At 45.6% G+C, this 22,292-nt stretch overlaps 1 protein-coding gene across 1 annotated transcript in view; it reads left to right on the forward strand.

The window, feature by feature from the left end:
* Positions 1–835: 835 nt before the first annotated feature.
* The window catches only part of LOC149365467 (lysosomal protective protein-like), a 36,956-nt gene continuing 15,499 nt past the window's right edge, over positions 836–22,292 (forward strand). Inside the window, exons 1-8 of the mRNA XM_089585197.1 lie at positions 836–1,008; positions 9,601–9,763; positions 13,495–13,740; positions 14,522–14,613; positions 15,795–15,894; positions 18,221–18,394; positions 19,911–20,032; positions 21,457–21,616. Coding sequence (XP_089441323.1) covers positions 836–1,008; positions 9,601–9,763; positions 13,495–13,740; positions 14,522–14,613; positions 15,795–15,894; positions 18,221–18,394; positions 19,911–20,032; positions 21,457–21,616 — 1,230 coding nt within the window. The remainder of the gene's footprint in view (positions 1,009–9,600; positions 9,764–13,494; positions 13,741–14,521; positions 14,614–15,794; positions 15,895–18,220; positions 18,395–19,910; positions 20,033–21,456; positions 21,617–22,292) is intronic.

The raw sequence follows: 22,292 nt of genomic DNA on the forward strand, positions 1-22,292 counted from the left end.
CAAGGACTACCCAAGCCATAAACTCATTAACTTCGCTGCTGCTTCTCACAGAGCAACTTCAACTACTGTGCGATTTGGTCAAGATGATAAGAACCGCTGCCGCATCATCAGTATCATCATCAGCCTGACTACGCCCACTGCAGGACAAAGGCTTCTCTCATATCTAATTAACTAACAGCGTAATTTCTTTGATATAGACATAAGAACAGATCCACCAGGTCTTATCTCAAAAAGTGCTTGAAATAGGCAAACTGATTCACTCTTCAAGGATTGAACGCATTGCACCTGAGTTCCAACGAAAAATGACTGCCAGACAAAGCAAGCACGCTCTGCGGCAGAGCGAGGTGCGCCACCAACAAGTGGAACATGACACTGCAACATGAATTCTCTGCAACGGGGAAAAAAAGACCTCCTCCGGACCTATCAGCGAGAATGGCTATGAATTTCATACCAGGCCAAACATCGTCGTTGGAAACGTGCTGTGTCACAAGATGGCATTGCATGTTATATAAAAACCGCGAGCGTGGCGAAATGTTTAGCAAAAGGAAAACTTGTAAATTAAGTCCTTGATTTTATGTGCGCAGCGACGGGACATAAACGGGAAGAAATGGGAAAATAGCCTTAGGTGGGATGTGAGCCATGGGTGTAGTATGACTTCGCCTACCTCAATGGATTTACTCAGATTGGCCCTTGCAGCCAGTTCTGAACAGATGGGTAGGTAGGTAAACAGGTAGTAGTGTGAAGTACTGTGTACATGTACTCAGTTGTGACCCCACAGCAGAGAAAAAGATTTGATTTACGCCGTCACCACTTTGTTTCTTCCAGGGAAACCGTCATGGCAGCCATGTTCAAGCTCCTCCTCGTGACCTGGGCTCTCCCGCTGTTTGCTACAGGTTCCGACCCGTCTGAGTTTGAAGTGACCGAGCTACCAGGCCTGCTGGAACGGATCAACTTCAAACACTACTCGGGATACCTAAACATCGCAAACGGAGGAGCCCTACACTTTTGGTATGCGAGTCACGACGCCAGCGTCGTTTGTCTGAATGTTGTCCGTTTTAACTGTTTTCGCACTTCTTAAATAGAAATTCAAAAAATTAGGAACCCTGTAACCTACCTCAGTGTAAAAATGGGTCATTTTGGGTATTGAAAGGCTCCGTTGTTGGGATGGTGGGAGCGCCAAATAGGACCTTTGTGTCCGGAAGTACAGAGTTGATAAGCTTATAAACGGAACTATAGGCTAAGAGAGCAAGAATATATGTTGCGCATAACGATGAGGGCGTATTAGTTGCTCTTAAGTAAATGAGTCACGACAAACTCCAACCGACAACCCAGCCCAGGAAGGAAGCCGTAGTGTGATAAATTATCAACCCATCATAAAAAATACGTATGCCTTATTTCACAAAACGATGCCACATATGAATGCGCTTTTGTTTTAAAAAATGGATAAAATGTTCAAAAACACAAAAATAAAACGCCACTTGCTGCCTGAAATGAAAGCTAAATTCCGGTTAAGAAGGAACAGATTGTTAGATGTACCTGAGCAGGAAAGGGCAGAACGCAAGATTTTTTTTTTGTAATGCAGGAGACGGGCAAGTCTATTCTCCCACACTGTAAGCTCATGCTCGCAAACAAGGTCACAATGTACAGCTGTTTTTAATATAAAAAATGCGCATGTGATCATACAATGTGATCTGTCAAAGCTGCATTTGCAGTACTGGCTGTACATTGCGATTCGCCAACGAAAATATTCTAGTCGTGTCTCTGGATTGTATTTCGCTGTCACTTTTTCACAGGGTGTCGAACCGGCATTTTTTCGGGTTCGGTTCGGGTTCGGGTTCACGCCTTTCGGGTTCAGTTCCGGGTTCGGCTCCAGAGGGCCATTTCATTCCGGTTCGAACCGGTTCGGACCGTCCCGAACCGGTTCAAACCGGTTCAAACGGATTCAGGACAAAAAAAAATTGAACGCAGATGAGTTTGTCAACCCTGCTATGCGTTTTCGTTTTTCCGGCACATCGGTATGCATAATAAAAAATGCAAAGATTTGTTTACAAGAACATAAAACTGGGCTAGCTGGTAAGAGTTCATGCTTAAGCAGCGCAATAAACAGGACAAAGGAAGACTGGAGACGACACAGACGCTGACTAACAACTGGTTGTTACATTCTAGGAAAAGTGTATGAAGGCGCAGGACACAGTGAACCATGCAAAAAACAGAAGATCAAAGATTAAAACTAAAAAAACATACTGCGCATGCCCAGCATAGTCGAGTCATGACATCTTTTTCAACGAAATACGAAGACTATATTCCATAGTAGACAGCAATTCCCTATCTTCTGGACCTCACACAGTTGCCAAGAAAGCCTGACTCCTTCTCTACAAATTGACGGATGGGGAAGCAACACGCCCATCTGCTTCCTTCCTGATCATAAAGGCCTCCACCATGTCCCTACAAATTCGATCTGGGTGAATAAGCAGGAGACTTGTCTTTCTAAATGGGTAAGCAATGAGCATTTGTTCGAACATCACAGATGGGTGAAAAAGTAGCGGTGTCGTACAACTTGGCTTTGCATTGCAGCGAGTGCAACGATTGCTTACCCCGTAGATAAGACAAGTGTCGTGTTAATAACCCTGTTTGCATAAGTAGGGAGTTGGTCGAGGCCTATATGACCAGGAAGGAAGCTGATGAGTGTGTTGCCTCACCATCTATCAATTTGGTAGATAAGGAGTAAGGCTTTCTTGGCAACCGTGTGAGGTCCAGGAGATAGCGGATTGCTGTCTACTAAGGAAGATAGTCTTAGAATTTCGTTGAAAAAAACGTCATGACTCAACTGTGGTGTGCATGCGCAGTATGATTTTTAAGTTTTAACCTTTGTTCTTCTGTTTTTAGTGTTGTTCCTTGAGTCCTGCGCCTTTATATATTTTTCCCAGAATAAAATAACCAGCTGTTAGTCAGCGCTCGTGTCGTCTCCCGTCTTTCTTTTGTCGTGTTTACTGCGTTAATTAAGCATGAAAAATTGTTTAATGCGAGATGTTCTCACTTTACCCATTTTACTTATTGTCCGCAGCAAAGACGAATTTACGGCAAGAGCCGCAAAATGAAATGAACTCGAAATTGATGAAAATCGGCTGTGTATACGCTATAATCCACCATATGAGGTGTAAGGCGAAAAGCCGGTGGATTTTCAATCTACAAGACCCTCCTGCTTGAGCAATTTGGGAGACCCCGTTGCGCGAGTAATAGGTCTCTTTTGAAGCTTGAGTCAGTTGGGACTTTCTCGTACGCAGTGTAATTACGGGGCCCCAAGATTGCCGACGCACGCGCCCTTTACGTTCCCGCGCACTACTGAGCACAGAAACTGCCATGTATCGGTACCTACATACAGACGGACACCTTTCCGTCGCCCCGAAACCGACTTGCCAGTCACCCCACCCCTCCTTTACTAAATGGTAAGAAAATGTGCGAGAATCCCTCCACCGCCCATCTGCCGCCCAACGAGAGCCTCGTGGGAGCACAGGCTCTCCCTAACTTGCAGAACTTACCAAACATACTTTATTTAAATCACCTATTCGACACCACCTTTGTGACTCACGTTATACATGGTCTGTTCTGAAAGTAGTAGGACTCATTTTTTTAAACAAAATTTATTCAAGAGAATAGTACAAACGATTACAATTTTTCAAGGCAGACCCCTTCCGCACCTACACGCTGCTGCCAATGAGTTTTACAGTTTGCGTACGCCTCCAGGAACGCCGGGACCGGAATGCTGTTTAGCTCCCTCGTCACGGCGTGTTGAACCACCTCTACCGATCCGTGATGTTTCCCCTCGAGCGTCTATTTTATTCTCGGGAATAGAAAAAAGTCTGGCGGGGCCAAGTCGAAGCTGTAGGGGGGCTGAGGCAGCGTTGCCGCCTTGTGCTGGGCAACAAATCGGGGTCCTTATTCACATGATGAAGAAGATCCTACCGGTTGGCCTTTTCCTCCTCTGACAACACTCCCGGCACCAACTTCGCGCACGCTTTCCTCGTGGATAAGTTTTCTTTCACGATCTCAAAAATTTGGGATTGAGGAATGCTCAAGTCATCAGCAATCATTCTGATACTCATTCTACGATCACTGTTAAGCAAATATTTCACTCGCTACACATTTTCGTTGGTCTTGCTGGTCGAAGGGCGTCTGGAGCGGTCGTCTTCCTCCACTCTTTCCTTACCTTCTCGGAAAAGGTTGTGCCACTAGAAAACCCCTGATCTACCCATGGAAGCGTCACCGCAGGCCTCCTTAATCATGTTGTGAGTCTCTTTGCCCGTTTTACGAAGGTTTACTCAAAATTTGATCGCGTATCGCTGATCCAGTAAACGCTCGACGATTCTGCGTGACGAGACGTTTTGACAGGGGTTCACAGTACAAGCGACCTCCTCTCTTCGACGGCCGAGAGCCGACTGCCGATTTTCCCCAGCATTCCCAATATCCCCCTTCAACGAACCTGCATGCGCAGACAACCTTTCGTCTGCCCGTTCGCCCAGGAAAAAACCAGTCCTACTACTTTCAGAACAGACCCTGTATATCCCGAACCCATATAGCTCAGTATCTTCAAAAACACAGCTAATCGTGGCTTCTCACTATAGCACAGTAAGAAATTACGACATTGACTTATTATGATGACGTCAACCTCCTCTCTTCTGATAAAAATAGTATCATAAAAAACGCACGCTTGGATGGGTTGAGAACGCTTCGTTTTTGCCGGACACAAAATGTCAGCAGCCCCGCCGCGGTGGCTCAGTGGTTACGGCACTCTGCTCCTGACCCGAAAGACGTGGGTTCGATCCCGGCCGCGGCGGACGAATTTCGATGAAGGCGAAATTCTAGAGGCTTGTGTACTGTGCGATGTCAGTGCACGTTAAAGAACCCCAGGTGGTCGAAATTCCCGCTGCCCTTCACTACGGCGTCACTCATAGCCTGAGTCGCTTTTGGACGTTAAAATCCAATAAACCAAACCAAACCAAAGAAATTGGCAACATGTTTGTTGGGACGTTGAACTGCAGCATTCTTGCAAGTGCAGCATTGTGCGAGGAAGGAGATATACTTGCACTACATTGAATGTTTGAGACTTTTCCTGAGGCGCTATCAAAGGGAACCTTTGGGTCAACAGAATAGAATGATAAAGAGTGGTTAATCTGGCGTGCACCATTTGTCCACGAATTTGTTTCACGCATTTATTTTCAAAACTACAAACAACCCCTTTCTGGCAGCTATGCTTTCTGGGCGTGATCACTAACGCATGCCAGCGAGCGCATATATTTCCGCATTGCCCGTTTGATTATCCGGTATTTAATTTTTTGTTCTTATTAGTGCATCTCCACCGTTGCCAAGAACCGGCCTTTCGTTGCTTATTTCCGTCGCTGCAAACAAGAATATGCGGATTCCAAAAAAAAAGAAGCTGCACAAATTCATACATCGTCCTTTTGGTAATACTAGTAGTAATATCGCAGGTTTAACCTGTCGAGTAGACATTGAGGCTATAGGATAGACGGTGTAGTGGAGGGCTCCAAATTAACGGAGATCAGCTGGGGATTTTCGGCGTGCGACAGAGCACGCTGGTTTTTGTATTTTTAGAATCAGCAGCCGAGCTCCACAGTCATTGAGCCATTTTTTTTCTTTGTTGCCCTGCATCGTGAGGGGTTTTATTTAGAACCTGCTGTCTGAGACAATGAGCGCCTACAAAAGTATATGTTGCACTACCCACTGCGGTGGCTCAGTGGGTAGGTAAAACAGGCTGTAGGTAAAACATGCTAAGTTTTTTTGCACTACCATTTAAAATAGTGACCTAATCGACTATTAAATTTGGCACTTTTCAAAACAATGAAGGAGCGCGGGGAAGTTTAGTGTGACGTCATGGAAGGTATGATTTCGAATTACCGCTGCCGTCAGCCACGCCCTGCCGTGCCTCGTTGGACGCGGCCAAACAACGTTCGGTGGGCTTTGCCTTCGGTGGCATTGGTTTTTTTCCTTCAAAGCAGACGTTTATGCGTTGGAAATGTACCGATACCTTCGATGACGTCATCATGTGTCCCCCACTTAGCGTTGTACGCTGCGGGGGGTGGTGGTGAAAACATTTATTAATCATAGAGAGAGGTGTTGGGGGTCGTGACCTGAAGGGTCACGCCCTTACAACCACTAGGTGGGATGCCTAGTCAGGCACACCATTGGTGTTTGCCGCAGTCCGGGCGCGCTGCGTTAAGGCCCTTTGGGCCTCGAGGGTGCAGCAACCGGACAGGGTCGCCTCCCAGTCCTCTCGGGTGGGGTTCGGGATAGGGGGTAGGGATGGGTTCTGCTGGCAGGCCGAGAAGCTTGAAGGCCGTCCCAATTTTAATTGGTGATTACGTCAGCGTTTCAAATGCTAGGCCAAAAGGACTTCGCATACTTTACCTGGAAATTTCACACATTCGACCCTTTTTAGCTCGTCGATTTCTAAAACCTATGCAGTTGCTCTTTATTAAGGATCCCCAGATGGTAGAAATTATTCCGGAGGCCTCCCCTGCTGCACCTGTTTCTCTTTTTTCTTTCACTCCCACCTTCCTCCCTGTCTTACGGCACGGTTGAGGTGTCCATCAAGAAGTGAGACATGTACTGCGCCATTTCATTTCCTCAAAAACCACCATCACAACGTTGTTGGATCCTCGCGCTAATATATCATCTATGTGTGAGGAATGACGCAAATAAAAGGAAGGCATTCTCAATCAGTGCTTAAATGACTATGATGATGATGAAAACGTTTATTAAAGCCACAATGCCTTAGTTGAAGGGAAGGCTGGTCGGGTCCCTAGTCCGGGACGCCGTTGGTGAAAGCCGCTGCCCGTGCTCTGGCGACGAGGGCTCGTTGTTCCTCGAGGTCCGAGCTTGACAGGGCCGCCTCCCAGCCCTCCCGCGTTGGCTGATTTATGATGTCAATGCTGTCATTTTTCTGACAAGCCCATACCATATGGTACAGGTTTGCCTTCTGGCCACAAAATTTGCACTGTGCCGAAAAGGACTCGGGCTCAATGGCGTGAAGCGTAGCTGGATTATTGAAAGACAAAGTTTGCAGCCTGCGAAGGTGACATTCCTCTGATTAACTGAGACCCTTAGCGGGCCTCGGGAGACACCCAGTTTTATTGCGTGTTTCTCCTTTCAAATGACGCCATAGATATTAGAACACATGGATCACCGTGTGGTATTCGCCTACTGCCACTAAATAATTTAGAAACTAATTTTTTCTTCTATGCTGTCCCGGTTTCATCAACCGAATGATGGCTGTGATGTGAATAAAGGTAAGAGAAGCTGTGATACGAAGGCTGTGAAGAAAGGCTGTGATACGAAGAAAGCTAAAAACTGCCCCAGCACACATGAAAAAATTGGCTTACGAAACTTGTGTGCGGTCTTTACTTGAATATGCTTCAGTCGTGTGGGACCCGTACACGAAAAAGGACATAATGGTCCTTGAAAAAGTCAATAGGAAAGCGGTTAGGTTTATATACGGAAAATACAAAAGGGAAGACTCTCCCTCGCAGTTAATGATGTCAAATAACATTTCTACACTAGAAATCCGCCGAGAGATTAATAGATTGGTATTCTTGTTTAATAGTTTAACAGGTAAAAATAAACTGAAACTTCCGGAGTGCATTAAGCGTCCTCTAGTGAGAAGGACTCGGAACGTTCATGAACATTCACTTACTCCCCTTTTCGCCAAAACTCACAGTTTTAAATAGTTTTTTCCCTAGAACAGCGCAAGATTGGAATTCGGTACCGGGATTTGTTTTTTGCTCTGAAAATTTTTCTGGTGCGTTAAATCGTCTACTTACCTGCTAATATTGCTTATATGTACGTTTTGTATCCGTGTGCTGCTAATATTGTAAAAGTTTATTCTTTTGGTTTTATTCTTTTGGTATCCGTGTGCTGCTAATATTGAATAATTTTATTCTTTTGGTTATGTAACAATGTAAGTTCACTCCTGCTTGGGCCAAGCAGTGGCCTGCAGTATTCTGAAATAAATAAATAAATAAATAAATAAATAAATAAATAAATAAATAAATAAATCAACATTAGGTGACGTGAGGCACGGGAAAACTAATACAAACACTGATGCGTTGTTTTGACTCACTCTAGCACTTACATCAGCTGGCTTCAAGACCTATAATCACAACGAACGACGTATCAGCAGTTGTATTGCCATTTTATTGCACCTCAAGCGACCTAATTTCCTCTACACGTCACAGCCATCGTTATGTTGGTGAAACCGAAACAGGGTCATGAAGAAATTCAAACATAAATTATTTATTATGTGTTGGTGAAATACCACGCGGTGCTCCGTGTACACCAATGTCTAACGCATCGTTTGAAAGAAAAAAGCACGCAAGCAAAAATTTGGTGTCTATAGTCCTTCATTGAGTTAGAGCAGTGCTAGCAATTTGATTAAAGATTTACGCAAATATGTAAAAGGGGAGGAAGAATAGCTCAAGATTTCACATAAACCTGAAGTACAATGAATTGGCGGTAGTACATTACAAAAGCGTCAATTAGGCATCTTCCCAGGCCCCAGACTTCCTGTAAGTTTGCTGTCGCATATAATGGGTACCATTATCGCACTTCCCAGAGCAGACAGCTACGGGTGGTTAAATCTATGCACCAGATCATCTCATTATGTCCGGAAACAAGAAGTATTCCGAGATGCAAAAAAAAAAATGGGGCTGAACCGGGTACCGAACCGGTTTGGAACGGTTCCTTTGAATCGTTCCGGTTCGGGTTCAGTTCCAAGATGGCGGAAAAGTTATGGGTTCGGTTCGGTTCCGGTTCCGGGCGAAAATTCGGGTTCGGTTCCGGTTTAGGGTTCGGGTTCGGTTCCGGTTCGACACCCTGCTTTTTCATTCCAGTGCAGCGTGTGCTTCTCGTTGGTGGAGGCTCATGAAGGGTGGAAGTGAGTGGATGGGTGATGGGTAGGGGCTTCTGAAGGGCGGCGGTGGATGCTTGGTGGTGGGTGATGGTTCTGTAGGGTGGCGGTGAGTTGTTTGGTGGTGAATTGCTGCTTCCGGACGGTGAAGATGGTGGAGGGCAAGGTGGATGAATAGTGGGTGGAGGCCTTCTGGAGGATGGAATTGTATGGCTGGTGGAGAGCAAACGTGGGTTGTTTGGTGGTCGGTGAGAATTCTGGAAGGTGTGAAAGTGGGTAGTGGGATGAGGCCTCTTAGAGGGTGGAAGCAGCATTAGACAGCCCCAGATGGATATATTTTACGGAATAGAATTTGTTGGTTGGTTGGTTTATGGGGTTTAACGTCCCAAAGCGACTAAGGCTATGAGAGACGCCATAGTGGAGGGCTCCGGAAATTTCGACCACCTGGGGTTCTTTAACGTGCACTGACATCGCACAGTACACGGGCCTCGAATTTCTCCTCCAAAGAAATTCAACCGCCGCGGCCGGGATCGAACCCGCGTCTTTCGGGCCAGCAGCCGAGCACCATAGCCGAGCACCGCGCCGCCGAGCACCGCGGCGGCTTTACGGAATAGAAGGTAGCAATCTTAGTGCATTAAAAGCAAGTTGTAGCTCGTTTGATTCTTTTTGTTTTTCCAAAGGTTCATGGAGAGCCAACGGTCCCCGTCTGAGGACCCAGTGATACTGTGGCTGAGTGGAGGACCTGGCTGCAGCTCGTTGATTGCAGCCGTGGCGGAACAGGGCGCCTTCCGAGTTGGATATCAGGGCATCAACATGACCACTAATCCCTACAGCTGGAACAAGGTGAATTAGCTCAGGAGCAGAGACTACGATAGTGACAGCCAACGCTGATGTCGTAATTTATATGCTTGTTAAAACCGGTTCTGGCAATCGTCGCTACTACTAAATGTAGCTTATTTTGTTTATTTCATTTATTTAGTTTCAGTAGCAGACAATATACAGAGCCTGATGCAGGGACAGAGGCTAAAGGTTGTTGAAGCCTGACGAGGCCTACGCAGTTCGCAGCAGTATTTTTACAAAAATGAACTGCACTTAAGTTACATGCCATTCTTACCGCCAGATGAGCGACTTTGTTTGGCCGCTTTACACTAGCTGCCTTAACCATGGCTGGATCAGTTCAAATGTGGTCGCGCCTAAACGCTAGGGGTGTGCGAATATTCGATAATTTCGAATATTCGATCGAATAGCACGGTATTCGATATTCGCTTCGAACCGAATTCTCGGTATTCGAAATTTCGAAGTATTCGCCTCGCGCGAATAGTGTTTCTGGGGCGCTTGCTTCATGTGGTTTCAGTTCCGAGTATTGCCGCATAGATGGCTTTTTTTTATCGCGCTTTCAACGCTCGGGGGTCAGTCAATACACGAATCACAACCAGGTCGGGGTGCGAACCCAGCTACAAACGAAATAAAGGTGAGGGCGACGCGCTCTTGCGGAAGATCCTGCGTTCTGGCCGTCTCCGAGCCTCCGCACTAAGGCTGCCATAAGCCGCGTCGCTGCCACCGTGTCGAGGCAGACGCAAAGAAGGAAGAGCACAGCCATCAGTCGTCTAAGCTTCAAAACAAGAAACCTCAGTTTACTGTTGTTGTTGTTGCGACTGAGCGAAGGATGAAAAGGAAAGTGTACGAGCCTGCCGACTGGCTCTAGCCGAGCCACCACCGCTGCCACGTGCAGATAGAGGAGATTTCAAAGATAAGAGGAAAGAAAGAAAAACGAAAAAAGACGCGCGTCACACAACGCAACAACCGCGTCCGCCGCGGCGTGCGCTGGCTGGAAGATCAGATAAGCACCGATCGCTTCACCCTGGTGACGAATCATGCGTACGGAACATGAGCGACCGTTCTCGGCAGCTTTCAAGCAAGCCATCATATTACCGGCGGAGGCGCGAAAAATTCAGCGGCAGCGCGGGGACTCGATGTCGCCGAAATGTATACTTACGTCAATGGGAAGGGCGCCTTTAGCGTGTGATAACGCTAAGCTTATTGTGCACCCGTGGAGGATTACTGCCGTTAACGCTCGGCATCTACGACTGGCGTCTTTTCTTGCTATTCAGACTGCTTGCGCGTTGATTGGAACGGAACGCCGCCGTAATCAGGGCATTGAGCCATCTTCGGTGGTGTGCCGAACTCCGTCGCCGCAACTCGGGCACTCCCATACGTTGGAGGCTGAGAGCATTCTTGATGGAAGCGCGATGCTGAGTGCTGCTCGGAAGTAATACTAGGGACAATTTTGCCAGGACGCGCGAGCGGTGCGAATGACGTTTCGCTTGCGGCGCGAGTTTTGTACAGCCTTTTCCATCCTTGCTCGAGGGAATGCAAGTCTGGGAATGTAAAAGTTGTTCTTTCAGTATAAATTGCCAGTAAAAATTGTTCTTCACTCTAGGTGTTAAAATTTTGAAGTGTGGTTTTAAATAAAGCCTCAGTGCAGTGTGTAATGGCATCGTGTGTTGGGAAAATAAATGGTTTTGGAAATGCCTACTGTCACTCAGCCTCTTTTTAGTGCCAGAAGTACTATTCGAACTATTCGCTTCGAAATTATTCGAAGAAAATTGCTATTCGCTTCGAATTCGCTTCGAATCAAAAAAACACTATTCGCACACCCCTACTAAACGCAATTACCCTCTCTGTGCAACAAATGTATCGCACAGCGTGCAGGGCCATCGCTCATGACATATTTTGCTCACGACATTGGCAGCATCAAGAAGCGGCTACTTTAGATGGTGAAAAATTAGGCGCCGAAGCAAAGCTTATTGTCTCACCCCAACACGAGTTCAATGCTACGTTTCAGTGCTTTGCCAGCATCACGTACATGGACCTTAGAATTCAGTGGTATGCGATTTCACAGAGTACGTGGCACTAAATGTTAAATAAGTCTCGAGGTGGCTACGAAATCTTCTTCCTATCTCAGTCTTTATGTTATCCTTCAACTCTACTTTACTAATCATCATGTGACCACTGTAGAGAACAACTCAGCATTTGCTTCCCCTGTTCTCGCAATAAACGAGTGTCTCTGACTGCAACAGTACGTCCTTCACTCGTCTTCTATAACAGAGGCCGCGATTCCGGGACTACAGTGTCGACTTTTCTCGGTGCAAAATGTTTTCAAAGCACTATACTGATATCAATGCAATGGCACAGAAGCCGAATGCGACGAAAATGTCATAAAATTTTATGACGGCGAAAATGTCATAAAATTTGCCCATTGGCTGGAGAGAAGTGACATCACCAGACCGGATAATTTCCATTGGCGGGAAGGAAGTGACGTCACTTCCGGTAAATGCATAAACAGCTTATAATGCCATCGCATTACCAATACATAATGTAATTAGGTATCCCTGCAATTTTTTTTTTCAAGGAACCAGAGGTTTGAACATCCCTTGCCGGGGCTTTCTATGCCGTTATTGAAAGCAAAAGGCTAATGACCATGGTCGCGTTTCATTTACACGGCGAACTAAACTTTCCATCTTTATCTCTCGGTCCCGGTTGGCTACCCTACACTCTTAAAAAAATAGTAAAAAGTAGTAAGTGCAGCAGTTACTAACTCTGATTTCGTTTTACTACTCTTTATCAGCTATTTGCTACCATCTTCAAGGTATAGTTAGTAAAAGTAGCCCTTGCTACCTTTTTACTAACTATGGTCGCTAGTTACTACCTGGGTAGTAACTGTTCGTTTAACCCTAAAATAAATTAAAAGAACATAAATGACACAGATTGACGTGCTAATAAATTGGTTTTGTAATTAAACATTTCTGCAGGGGCATATGGTTAGGTAGACTGAGCTGTTTCTACTATCTCAACTTCATAACTCTGGTATCTTAGCTCAACCGGTAAGAGCCACTAGCCCGTAAATGAGCCTGATTTACGGAGTATATAAGACTGAGAAATATTTCCCTACATGTGCACACGCTGTGCGCGAGTCTGACTCTTTCTGATTTGGGCTTTTTCTGCATTCTGAACCTCTGTGTGCGCATGGTAAGGTTGCTGATGCGATCATCTCGCATAATTTCTACATGTAATGCGCGATAAGCTTAAACCTAAGAGCGTGATTTACGGCCAGCACGTTCTGATAGCTTCCGGATTCCGGATAGGATTCCGGAATTCGTCAAATTGACTCTGAAGCTTTTTTTATTTTTCGAGCACGCATAAATTGGACAAGCCACGCCAGCACGCCGTACGATGAATCTAGCAACTTATGCGAGTTTCTATTCATTTTCTTTGTAAATACTACTAGCTTCCCGTTACTAACTGCAGGCAGCAGCCGTTTCTAACTCAGTGGGTTAGTAACTGTTACTAACTTTCCCTTTACTAACTGCAGTTACTAATAGGGTAGTAAATGTGACAACCAGTTACTACCACAAAAGTTAGTGAGTACTACTACTTTTTTCTAAGGGTGTACGCTGCATAAGGTAGCCAATAAGGAATTTCTGGATAACCTTTCATTTATTTTCTCTCTCTGTTTGATCTTCTCTTTTCCGAAGAGTTCAACGTAATATAACTTCTTTTTTTTCCCCTGCTAGGTGGCGAATATTATATTCCTCGAATCACCAGTGGGCGTAGGATTCTCTTACGACCTTTCTGGCAACTACACAACAAACGACACAAAGACGACGCACGATAACTACCTGGCTGTGCTCAAGTTTTTCGACTACTTTGAGAACTTCCGGCAAAACGACTTCTACATTATGGGCGAAAGTTACGCGGGAGTCTACGTGCCTCTACTTGCGAAGCGAGTCCTCCAAGAGCCACACGGAATTAACCTCAGGGTAAGCGACCTGCAGTCTAACCGCGGCAATATAAACAGCACTTGTTAATACTATGCAGCCAAATGATTTGCTTCTGAGTTGTGATGTAAGGTTCTCTAGCACCCCATGAGGTCAAAAACTTTATAGCTATAAGGACGATAGCCGCACTCAGTCGCACAGAACTTTAGCACAGACAGTCGCACAGTCGAGAGAACGCTGGCTAGGCAAAACGGGACCCGGTACAGGCCCTGAAGGAAGCCTATTGAGATGCATATTTTTGGTAACGGCTATACACCGTGTATACAACAAAAGAGAAGGAGCAAGTATGAGCGCGCAGGACATCCATCATCGACAGTTTGAGCTCTGGTGCTCGTAATCATTTGCGAGTAAAACTTGAGGGACCGGATTATAAATCAACGCGAGCTTAATACTGTTTGTGCAGAATGCACTCTGTACAACTTTCAAGATCTCGAAGTGCACGGAGACAATTACAGCAATTAGGAAAAGAATGAAATGGCTTGGTTTATAGGGGTTTAACATCCCAAAGCGACTCAGGCTTTGAGGGTGCCGTACTGAAGGGCTCCGGAAATTTCGGCCACCTGGGGTTCTTTACCGTGCACTGGCATCGCACAGTACACGGGCCTCTAGAATTACGCCTCAGTGAAATAATTGACTGCAATTTTCATTACCCCATAGGGTCACAAACCCCGTCTATTAAGGACTACATTTAAGGAACATATTAACAGCGAATGAGCGTCATACACAACAATTCTCAAAAGAACCAATGCTTTTATTTGCCCAGGGTTACGCAGTCGGAAATGGAGCGATGGATGAGCAGCTTCTCGGAAACTCCATCGTCTTTTTTGCCTACTACCATGGCCTGGTCAGCAACAGGTAAGCCTTCAATGTTGTGAAAACCCCCGTTCACTGACGAAAACGTAGTAAGGCGAGACTATTACCAGCGGACGTGCGCTCTATGAAAACCTCTTCCCAGCCAACCAGCTCAGGCTTCCATCTCCGTCACAGAAACAGGGAACTGCGAACGTCCATTGAAGGCACAAGGCAATCACGTCGGTAAAGTGTTTTGAGGGATTAGAGCCGGGAATACACACTAAAAGGTGGATTGAGGGAGGCAGATAGACTAGTGGTGCGAAGCGCCGCGGAAATCTTTTTGGGATATGACACGTTTATTAGGAAACTTGACCCCATGCATCTTTTGTGTTTTGGTGGCTTACCATGGCAAGTGCGGAAAATTTCATGTGTTTTTTTTTTTCGGGTGGGGGGGGGGGGGCATTTTTAAAGCGATATCATTAGAAACCTCATCGGTAAAAAAATGTGCCGTTGGTCATAAGATTCGCTGATCGGCTCTTTAGCCGATCAGCGACGTCACAAGACCGGGAGTGGACGTCACAAGACCGGGAAAGACGTCAGCTCTGGTAAAGGCATTCACGCCTTTTAATGCTTTCTGACTGCTAGCACATAGTGTAATTAGGTGTACGTTTCCATTTTTTTTTTTTTTTTTGCGAAAGCAATACTGCTCCCAAGAACGGCCTTTCGCGTAGTGGCGGCCACTTGGCACGTTTGACCTTTAGAATGACCCCTGACGTCATACCATGCCTAGTGACGTCACAGCGTGACGTCATACCAGGAGCGAGAGACGGGCTACCATCTCGGCTCGTCGGGTAACGGCGGCCGCTTGGCACGGCGCCATCTGGCTTGGCACGACGGGCAGCGCTCTTCCCACTGCTTTCGCAACCTACCAGGCTTAACCAAAGCCAAACCCCCGCCAATTTTTTTTTTTTTTAATCTGAGTCCAGCCTATGCGTTTCCGTCCAGCACAAGCATGAGTAGAAGGAAGCGCATGGTACCGAATGCAGTTGAGCTATTATCTGCCGGTACACATATGCCTGCCTTCGTCGCAGCACTAAACTGCTCTGAAAACCTGAAACCTTATCCAGTGGATGTGAAAAGTTAGTTGGCGAATGCTCGTTTTAAAGTGTTTGAAATATTTCTAATTCGTCAGAGCAGAAAGGGCTTTCCGAAAAGAAAAGTTGAGAACGCTAATTGTTTTGCAGGTTGTGGAAGGAAGTTACTACAAACTGCTGCAACGGCAGCATCTCCGAAGAAACCTGCGACTTCGGATGGTACAACAATAACACAGCCTGCACCAATCCGGTATAGTTGAGTTTACATTTTAACCCAAGATAGCATCTAACGGCATGCATAACATCCTGCAAATATTCAAAAGAAGATTCTTTAGGCATGTAAAACAGTGAAAGATTTCAATGTCACATAGTAAATAAAGCAGTGTAAGCTGTGATCGGAGCATGTTCAAAGCGTTCTAATAAGTAGAAATGGCTCGTTTTTTTTTGTTTTTTTCACTGAAAATGAAATGTCAGTGACGTTTAGATGCTTGTAAAGGAGTGAATTCTGAATGAAAAGCGGCAAAAAAAATGTGACACACCAGGAAATGTCACAGGCCAGGCGAGTGTAGTTTCTACCCGCCGCTGGGGCTCAGTGATTAGGGTGCTCGTCTAATGAGCCGGAGTTCCCGGGTTCAAACCCGACAGCGGCGGCCGGGTTTCGATGGAGGAGACGCCCGTGTTCTGTGCGATGTCAGTGCACGTTAAAATACCCAGGTGGTCGAAATTACTCCGGAGCCCTCCACTATGGCACCTCTTTGTTCTTTTCTTCCCTCATTTCCTCCTTTATACCTTCCCTTAGAGCGCGGTTCAGGTGTCTACCGCCATGCGAAACAGATACTGCGCCATTTCCTTTCCTCCAAAACCAATTTCCAATTTTTCGAGTGTAATTTGATGACAATGCGAATAAAGAGTGGTTGAAACTCTTCCACGATCTGTCCGTAGCTGCTGTCGAAGTTAAGAAAGCAGCTTGACTATATCATCATCATCAGCCTGACTACGCCCACTGCAAACCAAAGGCTTCTCCCATGCCTCTCCAGTTAACCCTGTCCTTTGCCAGCTGCAGCCACCGTATCCCCGCAAATGTATTAATCTCATCCGACCACCTAACTTTTTGCCGCCCCTGCTACGCTTGCCTTCTCTTGGAAATCCACCAGGCCACCATTAAGGACCAACGGTTACCTTGCCTTCGCACTACATGCCCTCACCAAACCAATTTCTTCCTCCTGATTTTGACTACGATGTCAGTAACCCGCGTTTGTTTCCTCATCCACACTGCCCGCTTCCCGTCTCTTAAAGTTACACCTATAGTTTTCTTTTCCATAGCTCGCTGTTTTGTCCTTAACTTAGGCTGAACCCTTTTCGATAGCTTCCACTCTATTCATCGAGCTAAAGAGCCTTCTCTACGTCTGTACCAGAACTTATCTACAACTAAATCAACCGACAAAGCAACGTCGGCTAATCGATGCACAGGCCTTCGAACACTCTTGGCACTGCTTGGAGCTTCGCTTACTCTTTGATCTTGGGCTTGAAGACTGGAACCTTTCTCTTCACGTATGCGCTCATAACGACATCGCGAGAATGGCATTCCCTTCGTACGTTAGGGTCAACTGCCTTCACTCTGCTGAGCTTGGTAGGAGGCGAAGTCGAGTAATCTGACACGAAGTAGGGTTAGGGTCTTAAACCTTGCATTGTGAGCTGAGGTAGTGAGGCCTTCAGACGTTTGCTCGCCATCCTTCTTAACTGTGTATATGCGTGTCACAAAAAAGAAAAAGCCCCATGAATTCTCTTATACAATTAATGGGACACAACTTTCCTCAGTATCAGAATACAAATATCTCGGCGTATTCATAACCTCAAACCTAAGCTGGAGACGACATGTAGACTATGTAACAGGAAAGGCGTGTAGCGTTCTTGGTTTTTTAAGGCGTAACAAAAGAGTTACTTTTCATGACAAACGTTCGCTCGGTTCTCGAATATGCCTGCGCTGTATGAGACCCTTGGCATAAAACGGATATAGATAAACTTGAGAGGGTACAAAACTTGGGTATCCGATATGTCTTTAACAACTATACCAGGAGCTTTAGCGTTTCGCGTGCAAAAAACTCGCTGGGATGGAAGACGCTTGAAAAACGTAGATATTGTTTGAGGTTAAAATTTTTTCATAGTATTTACTATTCCAATACTGGCATAAACCGTGACCTCTACATCCATTCACCAAACTATATTTCGCTACGCCGCGACCATCGGTTAAAAGTTAAGGAAATTAACTGTAAATCAGAGATGTACAAATATGCTTTTTTTCCTAGGTCTATAAGAGATTGGAACCGGCTCTCTGAAGAGGTGGTATTAATTACGTCAGGTGATTTATTCTCGTCATCTCTGTGAATGCTGTTTTTAGGCTGTATTAATATTGCATCATGGTTGCATTGTATGGGCTGCACTTTGTTACCTTTTTTTTTCGTTTGTATGATGTGTTATTCCCCCCCACTGTAATGCCACTTGTGGCGCCTTGGGTATTACAATAAACAAATAAACAAATAAACAAGAGACTCTCTCAATCGTTTGTGTGTTCACAGGTGCGCAAAGTCCTCAACATCGTTCTCAACAGCGGTCTGAACGTCTACAATCTCTACGACCCGTGCAGCTACGACGATACATCCAAGGTGTCGCTGGCGGCTCGCTACCCGAAGACCACCCGTCAGCACGCCTCCTTGCAGCTCCTGAGGAAAATGATAGGGATACCCTTCAAGGTAAAAAATGCAGCTTTAACGCGATAGTGTCAAAGGCCCCGTTCTCCTGAAAATCCGGTGTCGTCGTTGGCATCGTCGTTATGAGCGAAAAATCACGGGCATGGCTCCGGCAGGTGCTGCCCAGAGAGCAACCTAGGAGACTGGTGGGCCACCTAGGCCATGTGATGTTTCGGTGTCCTCGCAAGCTGCCTACCGGATAGTGAGAAAACTGCCCACCGTGGCAGGTGGCAGTTCAAATTAATGATTGGCAGCTCGGGAAGAGCAACTTTGGTCGCCCAAGGCCCACAGCTGCGAGCACCTGCCATCGCAGTGCAGTGGCGCATCGCTTAACCGCTGCACCACTGCGCCAGGAGGGGTACGAGCACACCAAGGGATCGATGAATGTAAAGAATTACCTTCTGTAAATGTGACAAGGATGCCTGAGCAACTCACTTGGATGAACACGTTAAATTTTTTTTGCTACAAAAAAGAGCTGTACGTTACATAGCTGATGTCCATTATACATACTCCACAAAACCACTTTTTCCAAAATATGAAATTCTTCCTGTGTTTTGTTTTTATAATTACAGGTTGATGTTGTGCTACAAAGGTTTTGTAAAGTTTGGCATTGATTACATAACTCATCTGGCAAAACTCCAAGAAAACACAAATATTCGTCAGACCCGACATAAAGAAATGTGGTTTGTACACACCCCGAGAACCTCCTATGATGAACAATCTCTATCTTATACATTACCTTCGCTGTTAAACTTACTAGACCGAGAAAATTTTGATCCCTCCAGAAACCGAAACTGTCGCATTAAACGTTTTTGTCAACTTCTTCATTTGCAAGACTAAACCATGCCTTCCTATTCGCCTAATTTTATTCACTAATGTTGCTTATGTGTGTTGATTTATCTGTATTACCTTTTGTTGCTTCTCCGATTGATTGCCGTGTTGTTTCATTCTGTATTACCCGTTGCTTTGTGATATTTTTTCATTTTTGTGTAAGACTGGCCGTCATCCTGCTGTCATGCCAACTAACAAGGGGTCGGGACCTCGTCAAGCTGCTCGAGCTTTTAGTCCCGTACTCCTCCTTTTCTAAGGAAATAAAATGATTGATTGATTGAAAATATATATATATATAAGCGCGGTAGAGAACCGCAGGATTGCATCTAAAAACACGCCTCTCGTCTCAGCGCTCGGAATGATGGGCTAAAGCAGTGGTCGTTATGCGACGAAGCATTTTCCTCTGGCGCACCAGCCCGCCAAATCAGGATCTGCTTCTTGAAGGTCACATGAAAAGCTTATTCTTTTCTAGGATGTCATACAGCCAGCACAAGAGCTGAAGCGCGTTTGTACAAAGGAGTCTGATCATTTTTCTCATGTCATAAGGAGTTTCATTATGCACCTCAATGAATGATTAGAATGATAACGAAGGACTTAAGTTTTCCACTAAATGAGGAAAAACTTTCAAAAATAGGCCCAATTTATGAGTCCGAACTGAGAAGTATCTGTGCTTCTCATCCCAACTCAGGAATCCGAGCCTGCTACTCCTCAGTGCGTCGACCAGGACCGCCTACAGCTGTATTTCAACCGCAATGACGTCACATCCGCCCTACATGTGGAACAGTGCCCTACAACCTGGACTCCCTGCAAGTAAGGAAGAATTTATTTTTACATAAACAGCTGTTCAGCGAACTTCGCAATTAGCTATCGCTATTGATTCAGCAATCGCTTCAGCTACCCCTTCCATTTTCACGACGGGGCAAGGGCTATAGATGTGAGGATTTTCTAATTCTAATGGGACTATCTCGCCATTATGAACACGATAACTGCTACAGAACATGTAAAGGGGCCTCTAAGAGCACAGAATGTAAAGCGGGAATGGCGAATGCACTCAGCGTTCAGTGCAATCGCGTTTCTGATGTTTCGCGTACAGAGTCGAGCACAGTTGCCTAGAGCGCTGGAAAGGTGCCGTTCGGGGAAAATGAACAGAAATCATGAAGCAGGTATTGACTTTCATTGATAATGCTTGCGCCGGACAGCAGCTGAATAGAGACGTGAAGGCACAGGCGCCAGCGCCTTACCCCCAGCAAAGCAGCTTCGAAAAGATTTCAGTTCATTCGCTCCGCAGCACACCGTCCGAGCACTCTAGACAAGTGTGATCGATTCTGTACGTCTCTTGAAATGTTCGGCGGACGTGACTACACACAGTGAAGCCAACAGTGTGATTTCCACTAGCCGCGCGAGAATTCTCTTCCTGTTGTCGCTGGTTCATGTTTTCTGCATTCCACGTTGTTTTTTGGGGAAAAAAAATGTTTACGCCTACGGTAGGACACTTTCTAACTCTTATAGAACGTGTTGTGGCTCGCTTAAACATGGCGGATACAGAAATCACCAAGAAAGAAGATGCTGGTACTGGTCTGCAGTGATGCAGTTAAAGAATAAAGGATACGATCGTAGCTATATGCTACTCCACATGGAAGTTGTGATGTACGAAGCCAAACACACATACCGGAATAGCACACGCATTGACGCACAAAGTGCACATGTGCTCTCAAGGTTCTTCAAAGCAGGATGTAAAAAATAGCGCAAAGAAAGCACGAAAGTCAGACAGGAGGACGCAGGCAAGAAAAGTGACAAAGCACCCCACTTAGAAGCGCCCAAAATGTTCCTGGTGTATTAGACTCAAAGGCGATGCTTCTGTAATACCGCTGAAGGTTTTATACCTATAGGCACGGGTCTCTAACACAGTACGAGATAAATATGAAAGGACAGCTATATGATATGACGTCGCGAAGAGAAGGCATGTGCAAATCACGCACCCTAAAGTTTGCAGGGTCTACAATGTGTATTTGAAGCAACAAGCCAAACCGTTTCTTGTGTCGCCCGATGGAGACATCGGCCACACATCTGGGCCGAAGGAATGTGTGCTGTCGTACAAATGGCACAAGCGTGCACAAGATTTCCGCTGGTTAAAATGGTGGAAATAGAACTGTTGGTGCATGCTTTCAGTCGCCTGCTGCCACGGATGCTCTATAGTCTCTTCAAATCTAAATGTATTCTGATTTGCATTACAGTTCGGACATGACCTACACTCAGCAGTACCCGACCATGCGAGAGGTTGTTCAAGAGCTGGCAGAGACGGGCCGCCTGAAAGCCCTCATCTACAACGGTGACGTCGACATGGCGTGCAACTTTTTGGGCGACGAGTGGTTTGTGCGCAGCTTGGGATACGAGGTAAGCCGAGTTAATCACCTAAGGACATGGGCACTTGCATGATGGTCTAGCGCGACGTTAGCCAAGCTGCTAGCTAAAAAAGACCACACAGGTGCTGACAATTTGCCGAAAAAGCATGTGATAGGCTGCAAGTGAAATGATGCGTGCGCAACCGCGCTGCTATCAGTTACCGCCAAGCGCCGGGACACATGATGGGCAAGTGCTTGCCGTTTGAAATTGTAATTTTATTGGTTCTTTTGTTGCAGCTTGGTTGCACGCGCATTTGTTTAGTTGTTGTATTTACAAGCTTCTTCAGTAACCTATTCGTCAGCAGCCACACAGATATGTTGATTTTCTCGCCACATGTTGAGATTATATTCAGTCCAAGATAACACCAGACACAAAATTTAGAACGGAAATACGGGCATGACTTGCATTCAGCTTTGTGTAGAAGCCGATGAATTTATTTATTTATTTATTTATTTATTTATTTATTTATTTATTTATTTATTTATTTATTTATTTATTTATAGATACTGCGATCTTGTAAAGATCATAGCAGGGTGGAACAAAACAAAATACAAGCATATAAACACACACAAATTCATAACATTTACAGGCACTTTTCAAACAGCAGTAAAGAATTTTGATTAACAGTCTCGCTATTAAGTTTATTCCAATCAGTAATTGTCCTCGG

The sequence above is a fragment of the Amblyomma mixtum genome, chromosome 1 (assembly GCF_055824585.1).
Source record: "Amblyomma mixtum isolate Tamu chromosome 1, ASM5582458v1, whole genome shotgun sequence".
NCBI classification, from domain to species: Eukaryota; Metazoa; Arthropoda; class Arachnida; order Ixodida; family Ixodidae; genus Amblyomma; species Amblyomma mixtum.